The sequence below is a fragment of the Diplotaxodon limnothrissa genome, linkage group LG2 (genome assembly GCF_057381915.1).
Source record: "Diplotaxodon limnothrissa isolate DT_005_m linkage group LG2, D_limnothrissa_male_GT1.1, whole genome shotgun sequence".
Classification (NCBI taxonomy): domain Eukaryota; kingdom Metazoa; phylum Chordata; class Actinopteri; order Cichliformes; family Cichlidae; genus Diplotaxodon; species Diplotaxodon limnothrissa.
In genome coordinates, this window is record NC_140597.1 from 28469570 (window position 1) to 28488585 (window position 19016).

General features: G+C 40.7%; 1 protein-coding gene across 13 annotated transcripts in view; it reads left to right on the forward strand.

Moving 5' to 3' along the window:
• nlgn3a (neuroligin 3a) overlaps nucleotides 1–19016 on the forward strand; it is a 107483-nt gene that overhangs the window by 4396 nt on the left and 84071 nt on the right. For 5 of the 13 annotated variants that reach the window (XM_085369959.1, XM_085369981.1, XM_085369952.1 and 2 more), the window contains 2 exons: nucleotides 8486–8545; nucleotides 17494–17643. In XM_085369959.1, coding sequence (XP_085226085.1) covers nucleotides 8486–8545; nucleotides 17494–17643 — 210 coding nt within the window. Of the gene's footprint in view, nucleotides 1–2919; nucleotides 2960–8485; nucleotides 8558–13038; nucleotides 13052–13439; nucleotides 13484–13624; nucleotides 13633–14368; nucleotides 14386–17493; nucleotides 17644–19016 lie in introns of all 13 variants that reach the window. The other 8 variants (XM_085369975.1, XM_085369977.1, XM_085369982.1 and 5 more) reach the window with 7 other exon arrangements.

Here is a 19016-nt window from a genome sequence, read left to right on the forward strand (position 1 = left end):
TGTAAAAGAGCTTTGCATTGAGAAATTGATCGACAAACATGAAAAAAAAAAGACCTGTAAATTCACATGCTTTCAACGAGGTGGAGTTCTGGTTATAATACGCTCCTGCTGCGCCGTGCGCTTCTTGTTTGTATAATGCTCACATTATTTCGTACCAGGTTTTACAGCGTGTCGCTTTCATTGCTTGCAGCCTGCCTGTAAAACTCGTCCTCAGAGTCCTTCATGCTCACGTCTCTGTATAACGCTGATTCTGAGAGACACTCTGAGATCAACCTTTCCGACTCCTAAATTCATCCCTCATCATGAGTCCATTTGAGATAAGTGCAGCAAAATCTGTTGTACTTTTTGGCTTGATTTGGACCACTCAACTATCATTCCTATGTAGCCCTCACAGGCAGCAGGCTGCCATGTGTTACTCAGCTCAGCGCCAGTACTGAACAGTCCGATCGGTTGCCAAACCTGTAGATTAACTACCCCAGAAGAAACATGGTACAGTTTTTTTTCCATCTTACCAGATGACCTCCAGATGCTAGAAAGATGTGAAAACTGTATAAGAGCCCCAGTCCTGGTTAGACTGCAGCAGGGCCGCAGCAAACAGTAACACACCATGGTAATCCTGTTGGTTGGCCGACTGTGCTTGCCTCGAGGAAGGAGGGGCTGCTCCCTGAGTGCTGCCGAGAAGATCTGCACGCCAAGCAGACAGGGCGAAAACTTTCCAAGAAAACAAGAACAAATATTGGCTTGTGTGATTCGAAAACAGAGCAGATGGCCCATGTTTTTGTTTTAGAGAAAATTGCTCCTATGATCTTTTACAATTATCTATCTGGGATGTTTGATGACCCCAGTGAGGGAAGGCTGTTGCCGGCCAGCAGATGCAATCGCGCTGACTTGAGATGCAAAGCATGACCTAAGCAGGAAGTTCCTATTCAGTGGCCTCCTGCTGCTGTGCTGTCCAGCTTCCCCAGTCAATCCAAGGCTCAATATCTCTGTTCTGTTCTTTGTTTATCCCAAATTAAAAAGAAATGGTGGACACAGCCTGTGGAGTCTTAAAGCCCATTTAAAGAGGAAAAAACAATTTGTTGCATCTCCTATCTCTTGTTAAGATAGACCGAGCTTCCACAGCCCCTCGGATTTCCTCTTAAGTGTGATAAATTATTCACACGCATGTCCCTGGCCACACTGTGACATATAATGTTACACGTAAAGAATTCAGTCTTCCAAATTTGGTATCTTAAAAAATTGAGCAATACTTTCACACATATCATGCATTTGTAATTGCGCACCTGTCTGTGTGTTTGGGAGGGATAAAGAGATTAATGGTGCCTTGCGGACTTTACTTGTAAGCAAGCACCACAATGCGTTGCTATTTGTCTCCTTGAGGTGTAAGATAAATATTAAGGGGAATTTATGATTTTTAAACATTTAAAATGATCCATTGTTCACATTTACACTTGCTTGTTAGCTTGCGGTCTTCATCTTTACTGCCTTCGCAGGGCTGGAATTGCAGTGCACACGTACTCGTGTGTAGGGACATATAGTGATATGAATATATCCAGCGATACCAGTGCCGTTATTGATTTTGCTTACGGGTGTGTTTATTAATTTCCATATTGATTCCCCATTGTGTTAGGTTGCATTTATACTCAGAAACCCGCGGCCTCTGTGAAACTTGTCCCTTTCTATTATGTAGCTGTCGTCGGGCAGAAAGACAGCTTGCTGGCCTTTATTTGTTTTGGGAGTTTTTTATTTATTTATTTATTTATTTTTGTCAAATTTTTTTGGAGCAGCTGAATCACAGTGTGAGTTTTGGCTGTCCTTTACAGCAGGATTACAGCCTCCTTAACCTTTTAGCTGCATTCTCCATCATTCTCTCTTATGTGTCCCTCCCAAGCTGTGCCTTCACCTCTATGTAGGAAGACAGATTGAGGGAGATGAAGACAGACAGACAGACAGACAGAGAGGGAAAGAAAAAAACAACAGAAAGAGAAAAAGAGAGAAGAACAAGGGAAAACGGCCACCTGAGGATTACAGACTGAATATAACTGCTCTAAATTGTCAAGGCTGCAACATTTCACATTTCACTAAGTCCCTTTCCACATTCTGACCTTTCTGATATTTAACTCCAAGGCCCATCTATTGTCAGCGAACCTTTTTCCAGCAAAGGAAAGGCAGTTAACATTCAGCCCTTCCACGATGTATTGAGTGAATTGTGGATTCAGTCAAGAAGCCTCCAGAGTGTGAGAGCACTCTGTATCTTAATGTCTGCGTGCAAGTGCGTGGGTGTATGTGTACATACGTACGCATGCTTGGGTTTATTCATGTAAAACTATATAGCAAACTAGGCTGTCTTTATGAAATGTTTCATTTTGATTTCCTCCGTGTAACGAGTAAGCCCAATCGAGTGCGATTTCGTTTGAACCCGATTTGATAAATGCGACAGGTTTCTATTTTACCTGTCAAGGAACATGAATAATAGCTGTTATTCTACATGCCTGCCTGTTTTGAAGCAATGCAGGTTTAGACACCTGAAGGCCAGCTATTCAAAAAGGAAACTCGGCACTTCATTGTAGTTTTATTTTAATGGCGCACACTTTTCACTGTGGCATTGCTTCAAACATTCAAGGTCAAGTATAGGATCGCCGGCTGAGTCACTGCAGATGTCACGTATTTGCAGTCCCTGGTAAAGATCCAGCGATTGACACACACACGGGCTCACAGACAACAATTCAAAATGACGGAGCTCACTTGTCGACACCTGTGCCCGTCTTGAGGATTATTACTCAGTAACCTAATTGTTTCAGCATGTCGATAGCAAAGGCGTTCTATAATCACTGTGTTTCTATCATTTATAATTCATAGCAAGGCCTGAAGCTTTTTATTTATTATTTATTTTGTAATTAAATCTGTATTTGTTTAAAGACAAGTAGCCCAAACCAAGTGTCCCTAGAGAGGCCTTTAGGTTACATAAACCCTACAGCAAATACAGAACCCACTGCACAGACTCAACAATAAATAAGTATATATATATATGCACGTTAAAAAAAACGCAAGGCCTGAGCAGATTGAAGGGACAATACAAAACACAAAGCATGATGCAATATGAAATGAGAATTTCCATCTTTAGAAGCTACAACAAAACCTATTTGTACAAAAGAGGATTTACGGGGCACCTTACAATTACAGCCAGATGCTCCACACACTACTTAGCCCAGAACTCATTATTTATGGGGCTGATATTAGCAAATGTAATAAAATGATGGAAGCGAAACTTATTTCATTTCTTGAGAAGTCGGCGGCGATGATCTTCAGACTAATTTCAAAGAGAAAAAGCAAGCAGCCTCTGATGAGTCTAAATGTTTTTGTTCGTTTGCAAGTATTCTTGCAATTTCTGGATGCGTCTAAAATCTAACGTTTGAATAATGCAAGGTTGAGATATTTTATGTCTCAAATCTGTTCAATACAGTGCCTATTAATCTTTAGTTTAAACCCATTTATTTTTATTGAGGCCCAAGCCCCGGAAGAATTGTTTTTCATGCTGAGTATAAAACACCAGTTTCCGAACCATGCTGCTGTTAAATGACCGGATTTATGAGCGGATCACCGCCATACATTTAAAAACTTGTTTCAAGACAAGTTTTTGGTAAGTGGGTCATACTGTATATATAAAGGTGACATAATCATCGTCTACTGTTCTAAAGATAAGATTTAAAGATACCAAAAATAAGTTTATATCAGATAAATAAAAACTGGGAGGGTTATGATTAACAATACCACGATTTAATGTGTGAAACGCCTTTTTAAGATCCAGAGAAAACTGCACAGAGTTCTTCACTTTTATCAAATGATGACTTAAGTTGTTCTATAAAAAAAGCAATTAGCAGTCTCTGTGGAATAATTCAGGTGGAATCTAATGGCTGTAGATAATGGTTTGACTCTACTTTCTTCGTGGTGAGCTACAACTTTTACTGAAGATTAGAAAATACAGGTACGATACTAATTGACTATAATTGTATGTCTGATGAGCTGCTCCTGATTTATAAATTAGCATCACTCTGCCTTATTTAAAAAAAAGGTCCTGATGATAATGGAATGGTTGACAAAATCCATAATAGTTTGTTTGTTTTTTTTACTTTTGTAAAGGTAGTGCACTGGTTTTAAAATAAATGAATTGATTAGAAAAGCACTTATAGTTACCAACCAACTGACCCCCAGTTTTATGTTTACTCATTGTTGGCTGTAGCTGTGTAGTATTTATTTCCTTTTATTGCTGGGTTAGGGCTATGATACTGACAATGAGTTACAGTATAAGCAGCATGTGCCTTAAATCTTGTATAACACGGGTCTCTTACACTGTAGACTTTATTAATAGAGCTATGTTCATGAATTCATTGAACTTCGCTGGACCAGGTTAAACATTTTTTATTTGATTGATTGCTATTCATTTTTAGTAATCAGTTTATTTATATAGAACTTAAAGAAAATCTGCCAAAAAATCTGATTAAAAAAATACAATAAGAACATCACCCTTAACAAGTTCCTGCCTAAAATTGTCCCATTTTACAACAATTAATATATTGTGTATAGCTTTAGGTTAACAGTTAACTTCAGTTAATTTGATGTTGTAGACAACACTTCATAAGAATTAATTTGTGCCCTGACAGATTTTGTGATTTGCATGTCATCTTTAATAATTTGATAGGGGTCAAATGTTGTAATTGACATTTGAAGTGTTGACCGATCGTTGTTATAATCACCAAAAAGAGAAAGATTTCAGATTTAAGGTTGATTGATTTGTGTAATCATTAACAACACTGTCAAAAGCAGGAGGATTTTATAAAATCATAATCCAAAAGACCACTTAAGACAAAAAAGTAATAGCTATTAAAAATTAATAGCAAGAATCAGACACTATTACAATTGTTGAATATTTATTGAGTTTCCAGTGGAGATTATTGCTCCCTCTCCTTTCCTAGTTTTCCTGTGCTTCCAGTTTGTACCCAGGGACATACATTAATAACAGCTTTGAATCAATTAGCAATGTCTTATTTAATCATGTTTAGGAAATAAACTGCAAACTCTAAAATGTCTACCAAATATTCCCTTTGGTTTATTATATATAGGTCTCATATGACTTTTACATAATTGATGAAGTTTATGTTCACTCAGTAATCTTCTCCTGCAAATACTCATTTGAGACTTTGTCCAGATCTCCTATCATGCAGGTCCCTCTTTGCGCCTTATTCTTTAGCATTTTGAGACAGCGAGTGTTCTCCATGTGGCTTCCTTTTCCCTGTTCGACAAAGCCGTTGTCACTCTCACTGTTATGTCCCCCTCATGTGACTGCATCTCCACAGTTGCACCAGCCACTGCCACCTGCCTTCAACCAGAACCAAGCCAGACCAAATTCTGTCATTGTTTTCCAAGGTCTTCAACCGTGTATATGGCTGCTGCCAACCGGGTTGACAGTTGAAAAATCCTGTGCAGCTATTACAGTCACCAGTTCTACAACAGTGAGCCATGCCAGTAATAGCACCCACTGCCTAAAGGCCCCAGCAATGCCAGCCTGCTTACTGGCATCATTACTGTAGCTTGTGTTGTCTGAATTCTTGCAAAACTACTATTTAAATAAACAGTAGCCAGAACAGTATATGAAAAAAGAACTGGAAACAGTTAGCGTTAGCTAGTATTGTCTATGTGTCCCAAGAATCCATAAAACATAGTTGGAGTTGGCTTGTTGTTCCTTCTTTGTCAAGATGGTGTCATTATGTATCTTATTTCTTTGTACGAGTAGCCAGCTAATGTCACTACAGGTTGTGAAAATGCATTTAAAAAGGCAAAAAGAGAATAAAACAACATGATGCATGCCCAACAGGTCATGCTGATTTGTAGCTGCCTGACCTGCCGGTCTCCACCAAAGCTCTATATTCTGTTCAGGCTGTTAATCTTCTTGTAGGTTTCTAGAAAGCCAACATGATAAATGTGACATTTGATAACTTAATGGTAGCTGATTTCTACAAAGGGAAGTTGACATTAGCGCTACTTGAAGCAACACATTTGCTTCAGTAAGATCACTGTGCTGGCATAACTGGGCTGCTGACACAGAGGGCTCCAAAAATATATCCTGGCGCAGAAGTTACAACATATTCAGCAACATATTCACCAAGTAGCTGACTGGAACACCAGATTAATTATTTTGTTATACGAGTCCCACATTTCTGTTATTATTTGGCTGTAGATACAGGGTAGATGGGATTTGAGAACCAATGCATTGGAATACCGTGCCTCCAAGTTTAGAAATTCCCTTTATTAATACTGATATGTTTTTTTTCTGACTGTTGTGCATTGCAAAACAATGACTTCAAACGCATGGCAGCGGCCCCCATGCTGCTCTGTTTCTACTAAGCAAGTTGATGCTCAGTAAGGAAAATGATGAAGAACATACTAGTAGATTGGATATTGGCATTATTATTAATCAAAATCTCATCAATAACAAATCGGTGTTGTTCACCAACAGTCCACTTACCTTCTGCTGTCAACGAGATGACACAAATGTTGGCATTTAAGCTTAAAGTTGGTATATTCATATCATTATCTTTGTTTATCTAAAAGTAATATAGCATGATATACAGTCTGCATTATTCATTCACCCTATAATTGAAAAATGATGGGCAGATTAAACAAAGTCGCTGTACCAACCATGGCTCCAGTTCAGAGCATAAATTTGCTCAGTAAATACCATCACGCTCAGCCTTTTACATTATGCATAACACTGTATTGCATCTATCAATTAACAATGCATGAGGTATTCAAAGAGGACAACGCATTTATTCAAATAGAGCCTGTTTAACCAGTATCGATGAGGTCCACATTGCTTCTGACTTCTGTGAGTTATAGCGTTCAAGTCCGAGTCCACCAGACTGACTGCGTTTTCGGCATGAACGTTAGAAAAAGTTTCCTAATACTGTAAACTCTCCGTTACAGCAAATAGAGGATTGAGAGGTTCACGCTTTAACATTCGCTGAGTCTCGTGGTCTGAGTGCATCCACTTTTGTCTGCTGTGCCATTACTGTTTGCAACCTCTGTGCTTACTGGGATCTTCCCTACTGATCGGGAATCTACAGCACATTTCATGGTCCCCACCTCAATTTCCTCCAAGGTCATGAGAATAAAAAAAAGGATTACATGGGCAGAGACCAAAAATTCCCCGTGAAATCATGTTCATTGCCTGCAAATTGATGTTAGAAGATGTGGCATTTGTTTCACGCAAGGCTCAAGCTTATCACTCCAGCAAAAGCATTATTCAAATAAGTCATCTTCTTCGAATAATGAATGGTTCTGTTAATTCAATGTCAATCAGCCTATTATATTTTGTTATCAATTTGTATTCATTCTGGTCTTTCACTGGAGGAAATGCCCAAGGTCAATAAAAGCATTAGGAGTTGCTGTAGTGAGTACAGAAGAGGAGCGGACCTGAACAGGCATCAAGATAACGGATCAGGGCATCACCAAAGATCTGCAAGGTTTATAAAAGAAATAGAAAAGATTAGAAAACATTTTTCTATTTTATTTATATTCCCAATATGTTTAAAAGCTTGTGAGAGGATGATTGACTACTAAATGGATGGTTTTGATGGATTGCCCTGTTGACTAATCACTGCTGATATCCTTAGACTGTGCTGCTGGTGAGCCACAAAAATGACAAGGATGTCAAATGCTTATGGGAAATGGTAGGTGAAGATATAGCTTGCAGACCCAGGGGAGTACATTTATGTACTACTGCAAAACACTGCACAAGGACAAGATATTAGCGACTCTTTTGGGCAAAGAGACAGACAGACCAATTGCATGCATTGTTAGGATTTATTCAGATCTCAGCAGCTCTGGAGAAATTGCATTTGTAGTTTAAAACGTTTCCTTTCAAAAAGCTTCCTGATTTTCCTGTGCTCAAGTATCATTTTTCTGTTATCAAGTTACAAATTAATACCAAGGAGACTTCCTAGAGTCTCCTACAGTGTTTAAATGCACAAAATCCTCCAAAAATCAACATAAAAAGAAAACAAAAACTGAATGAGTTGGTGTATCTGTTCGCTTCTCCAACAGACTAGAAAAAAGTAACTCACATAAATAGGCTTGGGTTGTTTTTCCTGATAAATTTTAAATGGATTTTCTGAAAATGTCAGTGGTGTATGACTCTGCTACAGATACACGTTATAGTAGCAGTGAAGTTGTGTTCATATATAATTCTGTAAGATAGAAATGTTTGTTTTTTTCCTCATTGTAAGGTTGTTTTTTTTTTATGTTTGTAGTCCTGCAATTGTATATGCTCTCTGTGCAAAATGAAAATTGTGTGGGAATGTATTTAAATCAGCACTGTTGTAATTCGTGTGTACTTTTTGAAATGCCTCTCTTCCCATCTCTATTTTTCCAAACATGCTATTTTGAATTTCCCTGTGCCTCTCTATGTCTCTCCCTGCTTCAATAACAGGGACCCATGCAAAAAAACAGGGCGAGGATTTATCGGATAACGACGGTGATGAAGATGAAGGTATTTTCCATGGTGATCAAAGATGGTGCATGATTTTCTTACAAAAATGACACTGTTTTCTGATCATTTATGGATTTTTTGTTTTGTTTTCTTTTTTTTGTTCCAATTCCAAATGCAATCATCAAGCACCCCTGTCACATTTCAATCTGTAGAGCAATGTAGTGAAAAAGAGTGCATGTGTGTGAATGTGAGTGTACGCGAAGGCTCTTGTTCCTAAGCATCTGAATTCAGTCAGTGAAAGGAGTGTTTAGCTTTAGAGGCAGATGGGATCTAGTAACTGTCTAGATAACCAGGCTCGGGTTGAATAATTTTAATATCTCACACAGGGACTGGAGCAACTGTTATTACAAGGGGAGAGTCGGTAGTTAGAGCCCCCTTTTAAGGTGTGGCCAGTAGCTGAATTGGTGGCGATAATGACAGAGGGAAAGTGAAGCAGCAGTGTAATATCAGACTGTTCACCCGGAGTGCCGGCAGATTTAGATGAGGAGCGGCAGTTCAGGAGTGCTGCTGGAGAGGATTAGAGGCGAGAGGTGTAAAAAATGGGAAGTTGCTGCTCAGCAATCGCATTGTTCGCTTTCCATATTTATCTTGGGATATTCCTGGCTCAGGGTGGATCTCTGCTGAGATTAGAATGAGAGACGATTCTTGTGCTGCAACAGAAACGGCTTAAGTGTCTGAATCTAAATCAAACCCTTGATATCGCCCCGCCCTTGTTCTCCTTTGCCATGGTAGGGCAGGTGATGCGAGCATGATGTCGGGTATCAAGGTAAACCCCTTGTTTTATGCTCCATTTGTTTGTTCTGGACAGATTGGATCTTTGCGCATGATGTGTATATTTGGTGAAAATGATTCAACTGAATCTGGAGGGAAGCTTTTTGGGACTTTAGCACATGTTAAGGACTGAACGTCACACCAAAGCGCCATGTCTTATCACTCATTTCTCTTAGATACTGAAAAAATGAGCACTGGATTGATCCTGCTTTGGGTTCTTTCCAGATATAGGGTCTCTTCTCACTCCTTGCTCAGTGGGCTGTTCTCTCAAAAAGGAGCCTCATGCTGGCCTTGATCACAGAACAGGAAGAGTTGCCATAGCACCACTCTGACACACAGGTGTTTCCTCATTCAAGCCCAGGGCGAGCTGTTGCAACCGAAGCCAAATTGCCTTCAGTCTTCAGCTCGACTGAGTGCGTATGTGCGTGCGTGTGGAAGGTTCTTCTTCCTTCAAGCAAACCCACATGTATGCAGCCCTGAGTCCGTTTAAAATTGCTGACAAGTGCCGATCCCTTTGTCTGGCAAGTCTATGCATGCGTACACAGTGGCTTGGTCTCCAAGCTGTTGTGCTAGACTAGCCTCACTGAAAATGTGACAAGTCTATTCTTTACTGAGCGCAACTAATGCTATTTACAGAGCATCACCGTAGAAGTACAAAACAGTCCCAGCAGAGCCTCTGAAACACTACTGTAACTAATGCCTGTGTGACAGAGTTGGCCATCAATCCCTAAACATGATCCAGAAGATTTTTATTGTTCCGCTGAATGTGTGGAACTGTCATGGCCCAACATATGAACACCGCTGTTCAGGGACTCCTCTTTGTTCCTCTGTAATTCCCCCCGCAGAGAGCTGATGCCTCAGGAGGAAAAGACTTTACTCCCTGAAGGAGTAAAGTGCACAAACCACAAAGTCCTTGTAAGTCCAACGCACATTTGCTCTCACAGGTAGCACTGCTATTATTACCAAAAACTGTGCCTACAGTCAAGGGATCACCAGTGAAATTTAAACATTTGCACTCAAGTTAAAGGGCAAGTAGAATCACAACACGAGCATGACTCGCACTCTCACCCGAGCTGAGCTGGTGCACATCTTATCCACACATTCTCATTCAGTTGCGAGAGCTACTGTCTTGCCTGCTTTCCCTGTCTAACCCCCTCCATCTCTCAGTCTGTTCCTCCCAGCATTACCATGTGGTCTCAGTTGGCTGTCTGTCTATCCTGGCCTAATTTGCTTCCTCCCTACAATATATCTGAACTGCCCTCCTCCCTGTTATAGCCCCTCCAGACATGTTCTCAAAGTCAAATCAAAATAAATATTGGAACAATAAAGAATTTCTTTTATTGCCAAAGAAATATAACGTATGGAATCGTAATATATAAATTTACAATAAAGAGGGTGGCTAACAGCCAGTAAAAGTATTCAAATGAGACGAAGAGATAAGAGCAATGAAATATGTAGTCTGGAATATATTATACTGCACTACTATTATATTGATGTATTTCTTTCTAAGGCTCCATGTTTTTAACATATCTGCCTGTTTATCCCTTCCTGTGTCTTGCTGTCTGTCCCTTTGTGTGTCCATCTGTCTGAGTAACATTCAACCCACTGGCACCCCCAAAGTGCATTCAAATTCTGCACAACACTCCCGCCTGCAAAACAAGCATGGAGGCCAAGTTGCTGTGATTTACACCAGCCCACAATCAAGACTCAATTTTACAGACGGTGTTATTGCACTGTAAAGGGGAGTGCAAGCTTTCAATCACGTACCTGCTGTTGTTAGATAAAGGTGGGCATGTAAATAGAGTAAGCGAGTCCATGTAGGGGCTAAATCTTCCAGGTGGAACATAGCAATGGTGCTGAGGTAGAGCGCCTAGTGATAGCCTGTGAGAAGCAGCAGTCTGCTCTCCACCTATGGACTGTCTTGCGCCACTGCCGCCTCAGCCCTATCCCAATGATGAAAAATAGAACTGTGTGTTTCTGTCTTTTGGCGCTTTGAGACTTAGCTCTAATCAGAAGGAATACCTCCACCGAGAGTGTGCTCGCACACACTCAGACATGTACGCTCGCATCCATTAAATCAGTGCACACACAAACTTGCTTGCTGCCCAGCTCTAGAAGCAAACACTTATGAAGACAGCGAGCACATGCAGATACACGCAGACTTACCCCCACCAGCTCGGGCTGTGCCAGAGAGCAGAGCTGAGCTCCACCTGCCTGGGTATTACCATTAATTCCATCGCACAGGCCTGACTGGATCCCTATCCAGCAAAGCCCTCAGCTCAGCTCAGGCAGCCTGGAGAGTGGCAAATCGACAGTGGGGGCAATTCACACACCATTTTCTCTATTCTGCCACTATCCTATTCTCTCTGATGTGGCAGAGAAGAGGAATCATGCCCCTTGAAGCCCATTTATGCAGAGATCTTTGGAATGCTACTGCTCAGCTTCTTTCCAAGATAAGCATTGCTGCTAATGGCTGATCCACACGGGCATCATTTGAGCCATTTCAAAGGGTAGGAGAGCCAGACTGGTACTGTCATCTTTATTTTTTTCTTTGTCCTTTCCTCTTGAGTGGCACAAAATAATTGGGAAGGCAAAACATGTAAAAACAGACTTCTTTTGAAAAAATTGTCAGGAATGGAGTGGAGAAAGGCTTTGAATTAGTTCACAGAGGCACTTTGACTCTTTCCTCATACAATGCCAGAGCAGGTCTGAAGGGTTTGTGCGCTGCAGTGTGTTTGTTCGTGGGCTGTCATCGAGCTTGCAGTGTGTTTGTACAGTTACCAGCTCTTAAACTCATGTCAAGGACAGCAGGCTTTATTGAAAGACTAAAGGGTTACGTCTCTTTCATTCTGGCAGCAAACAGCTGTCTGTGAGTCTTAGGGATGACAGCACCTCTACTGCTTTCCTCCTCTAAACTAGATCCTGGCCAGCTGTAGGGGGATTTGGCTAATAGCCTTTGTAGGTTTTTCACACTGTCTTTCTTTTCATTTAACTCAACCACTGGCTATCCCTGTGTTTCATTTCTCTATCCTCATGTATTTACACACTCTATCTACCCTGTTTCCAACATCATATTTAACACACATGCACAGCAGCCAGGAAGCAAGATGTCATCTTCACACAAAGGTCATTCCTCCCATTAAGTTTACTGTAGTCAATGTTCCTAATAGAGGCGCACACACTCACAAGCTTCTCCCTTTTACTCTATCCTATTTTCAGTTTTTTAATTTAATTTAATTTTAGTTACTTAGACATATCAGGTATGGAGAGCAATCACGTAGTCTAGCGCAGAGGTGTTTTAATACATATATGACAATATCATAAATATTTTAATAATTGGAATAATTTGGTTACAGACTGTCTCACTACTGTTCACTCACTGTTAGGTCCATAAATATTTGGACAATGATTCAAAGTTGGCAATTGTTCAATCCACAATGCGATTGAAGGGCAGACTTTCATCTTTAATTCAAGGGGTTTAACAAAAATATTCAATTAATTGTTCGCATTAACTGTGATCTTTCAGGCAAAAAGGTCAAGTGGGATTGTAAGATTGTAGAAATATTTCTACGTTAAGAAATTACACCACATCTAGCCAAGTCAGGAATCCTCTCTAGGAGGTAGGTGTATCATTGTATACAACCAAGAGATGCCTTCCAGAATAAAATACAGAATAAGAGGACCAGATTAGACTTTGCCAGAAAATATCTAAAAAAAAAAAGGAAAAAAGATAAGGTTAACTTGAGAAAGTGCAGAGAAGAAGAGAAACAGCTCATGATCTAAAGCAAAGCACATCATCTTCAAAGACAATATTATGGCAATGACATGTTTGGCTGCCACTGGAACCGGGTCACTAGTGTTTATGATGATGTGACTGCTGATGGAAGTAGCAGGATGAAGTATACAGTTCTGCCCTCTCTGCTCAGATTCAGCCTGAGAAATGCTGCAGAAATGATCAGACAGCCCTTCACAGTGCAAATACATAATGACCCAAAGCACACTGCAAAACCCAAGAGTTTCTCAAGACAACGAAATGTGAAATTCTTCAGTGGCTAAGTCAGTAACTGGATCTCGACCCAGTACTGAGCAGCTTTTAAGTCATTGAATACAAAACTGAATGCAGAAGAACCGACAAACAAGCAGCAGCCGAAGGAGGCTGCAGTAAAGGCCTGGCAGAGCATCTTAAAAGAGGGAACGCAGCACTTGGGAGTCACTGACTACAAAGGCTCTTGATCCAAATATTAAAAACAATCCTCATATTTAAAATTATATTAGTTCATCCAATTAATTTTGAGCCTTTGAAAACAGGCGACTCTGTATAAAAACTGCTGTAATTCCTAAACAGTTAATGCAATACATTTGTTAAATCCCTTAAATTAAAGCTGATAGTCTGCACTTCAGTCACAATCTTGACTGTTTGCTTTAAAACCACAGCGGTGGTGCACAGGGTCAAAAAAGGGAAAAAAGTATCAGTAAAGGACCTGACTGTATATTGTCAGTTTCATTATTCTGCAAAAAAAGACAACAGACAATAAACAAAGTTATTGATGAAGTTGACTGATGACATTATTGATGTGGTGCTGTGATGATATTTAGGTTGCCATGTGTTTTCTTTTTCTTTTTTTTCTCAACCACAATAGTCATGAAGGGAAAAATATGACACCGTGACAGCTCGACTTCAGCCCTTCCCATCCCTGTCTTATAGCAGATTATAAAAGCCCTACTGGCTCAACATTTATTAAATTTTTCAAATTTTATAAATGTTCCTCATTTAGCTGTCTTTTCTTAGCACAAAATAGAAAATTTGTAATTTGTCTCTGTGTGTTCACTCTTTTGAGCCTCTTATCTTTCCCATTGCCTAGCCACCCGCACTAGTTCATTAGCTTCGGTGTAAAGTGAATATTAGGAAACATTCAGTGACTTTCAGAATACCACCAGTGACACTGGCAATGAAACAATCCACTGTATAGTTTCTTGTAGTTGCTTTCCCTGTTTTAAAGATCCTCCCGAAATGTATCCGCGATATCCTGTTCTTAAATGCAAACATGCCAGTAATGGGCCTATCACGGGTGGACCGTGAAGCTTGACCTGACAAGAGCACTACAGTAGGCTGCGTGTCATGTCCTGCCACATCAGGACATTGTCACCTGTTCCCCCAAACCTCAGCCCTCACTTATAGCCGCTGACAGCCACCATGTTTCACCAAGTGTTGACACAGTGAATGCCACCGACACTTATCTCCACTTGCCTTTGTCCTGTCCTAGTCCGGAGTGTCAAGGCCAGTTCCGGGGCGCTTAACGTCAGATATATGACTGACTGCTTTCATTGGAGTGAGAAGCAAAAGGACAAAAAGGTGGAGGTACAGGTAGTGAGAGAAAATAAGATTGCAGAAAAAAGGAAGGAGTGCTCCAAACCCTCCTGGTGGGTTTCTCTTGCAGCAGCAATACTAAGGGGCTCAGCTCAGGCCTGAGTTATGCCTCCCACTGACACTCCAATCAGACCAGAGCCACTGTGAGGCAACCTATGAAAGGTTGTGCCCCTCAGTTGCTTTTTAAAGCTCATGCTTTAAACGGAAAACATTTGATTTATTCATTCATTAGGCAATTTTTTTCCCCACAGTGAGACATTTATTTGCTGTTTGTGTAATACGTGCTGGGAGTGTATGAGTGTCACTGTGTAGTAGCTGCTGCATGACACCACATCGTATTAAAATAAATGTGACAAAAGTGTACATACATTAAGTTTTTTTCTCCCCCCGCTGAGTTCATTCTTCATTGCACATCAGCTTTCATCTACATTGCCATCAATCACGTTTTTTTGCCCATCTCCAAAACACAAGTTTGTTTTTGTCTTTCTGTAATATTCTGAGCTTGTTGTGCATGGAGTTCATATTGCAAATATACCAGCCTGTGCATTAATGAATAAATCTCTGTTTCTTTTCCGCCACAGCGCTGTGCTAAATTTTGATTCTAAGAATATGTGTGTTGATGTAATGATGTGTTTGCCCCCGGAGAAGCAGTGAATCAGGAAGCAGCTTTTTATTTTGAGGTAGCCACTTAGTCACCTGCTTCACTAGATTAGGCAATTAACCGTGACCAAGTAAACTCCGATCTGATTGGTTAAGAAGACTTAGTCATCGGCCCAGATGTATCCGTAAAGGATTATCATTTCTCACTGTAAACCAGAATCCGATTGGGATCTGTTGCGTACATATCTTCCTCTGACAACAGATGAGTGAGAGCTGTATATCACATCTATGTGACACCTCCCACATCAGATCAACTCAATGAATAGATTAGAACAAATGGAGCTCGAATGTTTTGTATCGCTCTCCCAAAGGGATTTAACTGTTGTCATGGAGACACGATGTGAATCAACAAAAGAGGTGACTGATAACATTGACATGACTAATCTCTTTTTTTTCTTATTTCTGCCCCCTGTTCCTTCTTCCTTTCTGCCATTCTCTTTGTATCTGTGGCCCATTTGTTTTGAATAGCTTGTGTAGGATATCGTTTTGCCTCTCTGAACCCCTCCTCCTCCTCCTCCTCCCTTCTCTGACTGTACTTTTCATGCCTTCTCACCCCATGCATCCCCTCCTCCTCTTGTCTAAGATAAGTGTGTGTACAGAGAAGTGTCAGCTATAAATCATATTTCACTGTGCAGCCTTCTCAGATACCAGCAAGATAAAGGAATCCATAAATAAGGCCACATCATATATAGTACAACTTATTGCTTTGCTTTAAAATGTAACAGGGCCATGAATAACCAAGGGAATAATGTAAAAAAAAAAAAAAAAGAAACAGGCTAAGTTCTCTTATAGAGGTTTACAAAAAAAGGGTGTCTGGACAAAATGCATCTAAGTAGTTGTCTTCTGTGTTGAGCATGCTAATGTGTTGGGGTGCATAACGATGAGGAGCGCCTGCAGATCGATGCAGATTAGCCTGTTCAGGATGTGGTCTGCGATTAGCTGTTCTTGAGGATTTTGAATTTTGGCTCTCAGTCACCATAGCAACCAGAATACAATACCATCCTTTTAAATCCGAGCCCATTGCTTTCTTTCCTTTTTTTATTTCTCCTGCTCTCTTCTTAATATCCTTTCCATTTCTATCTGTATTCCTTTCCTTTCTTTTTTCCTTCCTTCCTTATAGTCTCTGTGTTTTTCTTTCTCCCTCTCTGTTCCGATGTCATCCACACTTTTTGCACTCCTGCTCCTTCTCATTCTCACCATTCTCAGGGCTTGTGGGGGGGACAAAAAGAAAGGCAGGGAGTTGGACAGAGACGGGGAGAAGGCGGGAGAAAAAACAGGGAGAGAGACAGGGGAGAGTCTGTGAGTGAAAGTGATACAAAGCAAGGGAGGGGGAAGGCAAGAAGCTGCACCGAATGCAGGGGGGAGCACGAGTGAAAATGAGAGTTTCTTGTCTTGTCTCCCAGCTCTAGCTAGCCAGTCAGTAATTCAGTCTATTCCTCAGACAGAGGCTTTTTTCATCCCTCTACCTCTGGATGTGCTTTATCTGGCTGGAGTGTCGCTCCAGCTGGGTATCAAAAACTGCTCCAGGAATAAAATAAACAGCATTTTGCCAAAAGTGAAGCAGAAATTTTAACTGCCTGCAATCCCAAGCAGGACTGTGCAAATAAATTGCAGCGGCATGATAGGCCTGTGTAAAAAGGAGGCGCGAGGTAGCATTGTGTAATTAGCCAGTGTGTTTTCCCTATCACTGTCAGGCCAGATTAGGCTTCTCTCTGCTTAGGAGATGTGTCAGAGTACCTCTCTCTTTATTCTCCCTAATGGCTTCCTGCATGTCTATATTAGGAAGTGGGTCTGCCTCCTGGGAGGCAATGCAAAAACAAATACAAGCCTAATAGTTTGGTTTATATGAAGTAAATGACTCACCACGTTTTTAGATGAGATAGCTGATTGCTATAATAGAGCTGGACAGCAAAAAAAAAGCGTGGACAGTCATTTGTTTCTCGTACAGCTGATATGAAAAGAATAATGCTTCCAGTTCCATTATTAGGCCAGAAGACTGAATGAATACAGCTGGTATCTGGGAGGTGATCGTCAGCTTGTCTGTTTGTGACCACTATGTGCTATAACTTCTTTATCTGAATCTGCGCTGACCCTTGATCAGAGAGGATGGACGGCTTTGTGAATATGTTAATGATGGCCGCTCTTGCAGACATACGAGACACTGGGGCCAAGCCCGTGATGGTCTACATCCATGGAGGGTCCTACATGGAGGGGACAGGCAACATGATCGATGGGAGCGTGCTGGCCAGCTACGGAAATGTCATCGTTATCACTCTCAACTACCGCGTTGGAGTCCTCGGTAAGCATCCTTTCCTCTCTCTGTTTTTTTTTTATTTCCTTCACCTTATTCTTCAAGGACATTTTCTGGGGCAGCTTTGCAGGCCACCTAGCTTAGAAGTAATGAGCTCTGCTGATTGCCACATACACTCTAAATAAGGCTGAAAGAGAGAGAGAGAGAGAGAGAGAAAAGCAGGACTGTAAATACATGGACTGGCTTGTTGATGTAGTGCTCATGTATCAAAATCACAGTAATTGAGTGTGCTGCATAATGTGGGTTTGTTGTTGTGACGGGTTTAGAATAAATTAAGAAATTATTGAAATGAAGTAGAAAAAATGATAAGATGGGCGTGATGCTGGAAGGATAGAGGAGTGCGGAAGAGTGTGCTGGAGAGAAAGAGAGGTTCTCTCTGAGTTGCGGTTGGTTGCATTGACTCATGCAGCTGAATCCCCTTTCAGACACTTGTGCATGTGTGTGTATGTGTAAGCCTGTGTGTGTGTGAGAGAGAGAGAGAGAGAGAGAGAGTGAGAGAGGGAAGGGAGAAGCTGAGAAAGAAAGAGTGAGAGAGCAAAAAGGAGAGACAGAGAGCTCCATGGAAACAGCTGCAGCAACACAAAATGGAGTTTGTTAGTGCACTACCCGAGCTTTGTACCTTTTCCATCCATCTCTCTGACACAGTTGATTTCCCTCCTCACTTATTTTTTTTTTTTTTTACATTTAGAGTGGATGTGGCCTGACTACAAACAATTTGAATATAAAATGAAATTTCCATGTTGCTGAATTTCTTTAGAATATTGCTTCCGATTTTATCGAACTTGTTGGCAGCTGTTAGCATAAAGGATATAGCTGCTTTATTCTGTGTTTCCTATTGTCATTAAATCCCATGAAAAGACAAAAACCCATACTTCCTCAGTGCTTTCAGACTTCACTGCCCTATCAGCCCAAACCCAGTTGCTTCCAACGTACTCTGAATATTTAAAAACATTTTATTTTCAGGCACAATTTAAAACAAGCCCGAGAAACTTAGTCACCACCAGTAAAAGGGGCAAAAATGGGGTGCTGGAATGAAGTGATTGAGCAATGCAGATAAACACCAAAAGCACAGTAAAACAGCAAAATCTAAAGATCACTAACATTATACAACATTAGCAACCGTTGCCATTACACACTGAGCTGGCCTGTAGCAGAGCACGTGATTGCATTTAGCTGAGCATTTTGTGTATTAGCTTTCGGAGCTGCTGTAGCGTGTGCAGGATTAACTCACAAAAAAACAAAAACTGTCCAATGAATTATCATAATAAATGCATGCAACTCAGGAGGAAATGGCTTGGTGAATGTATTTATAGTTAGAGAATAACAATGTGCAATTATGGATTTATTTATATAAGATGTGG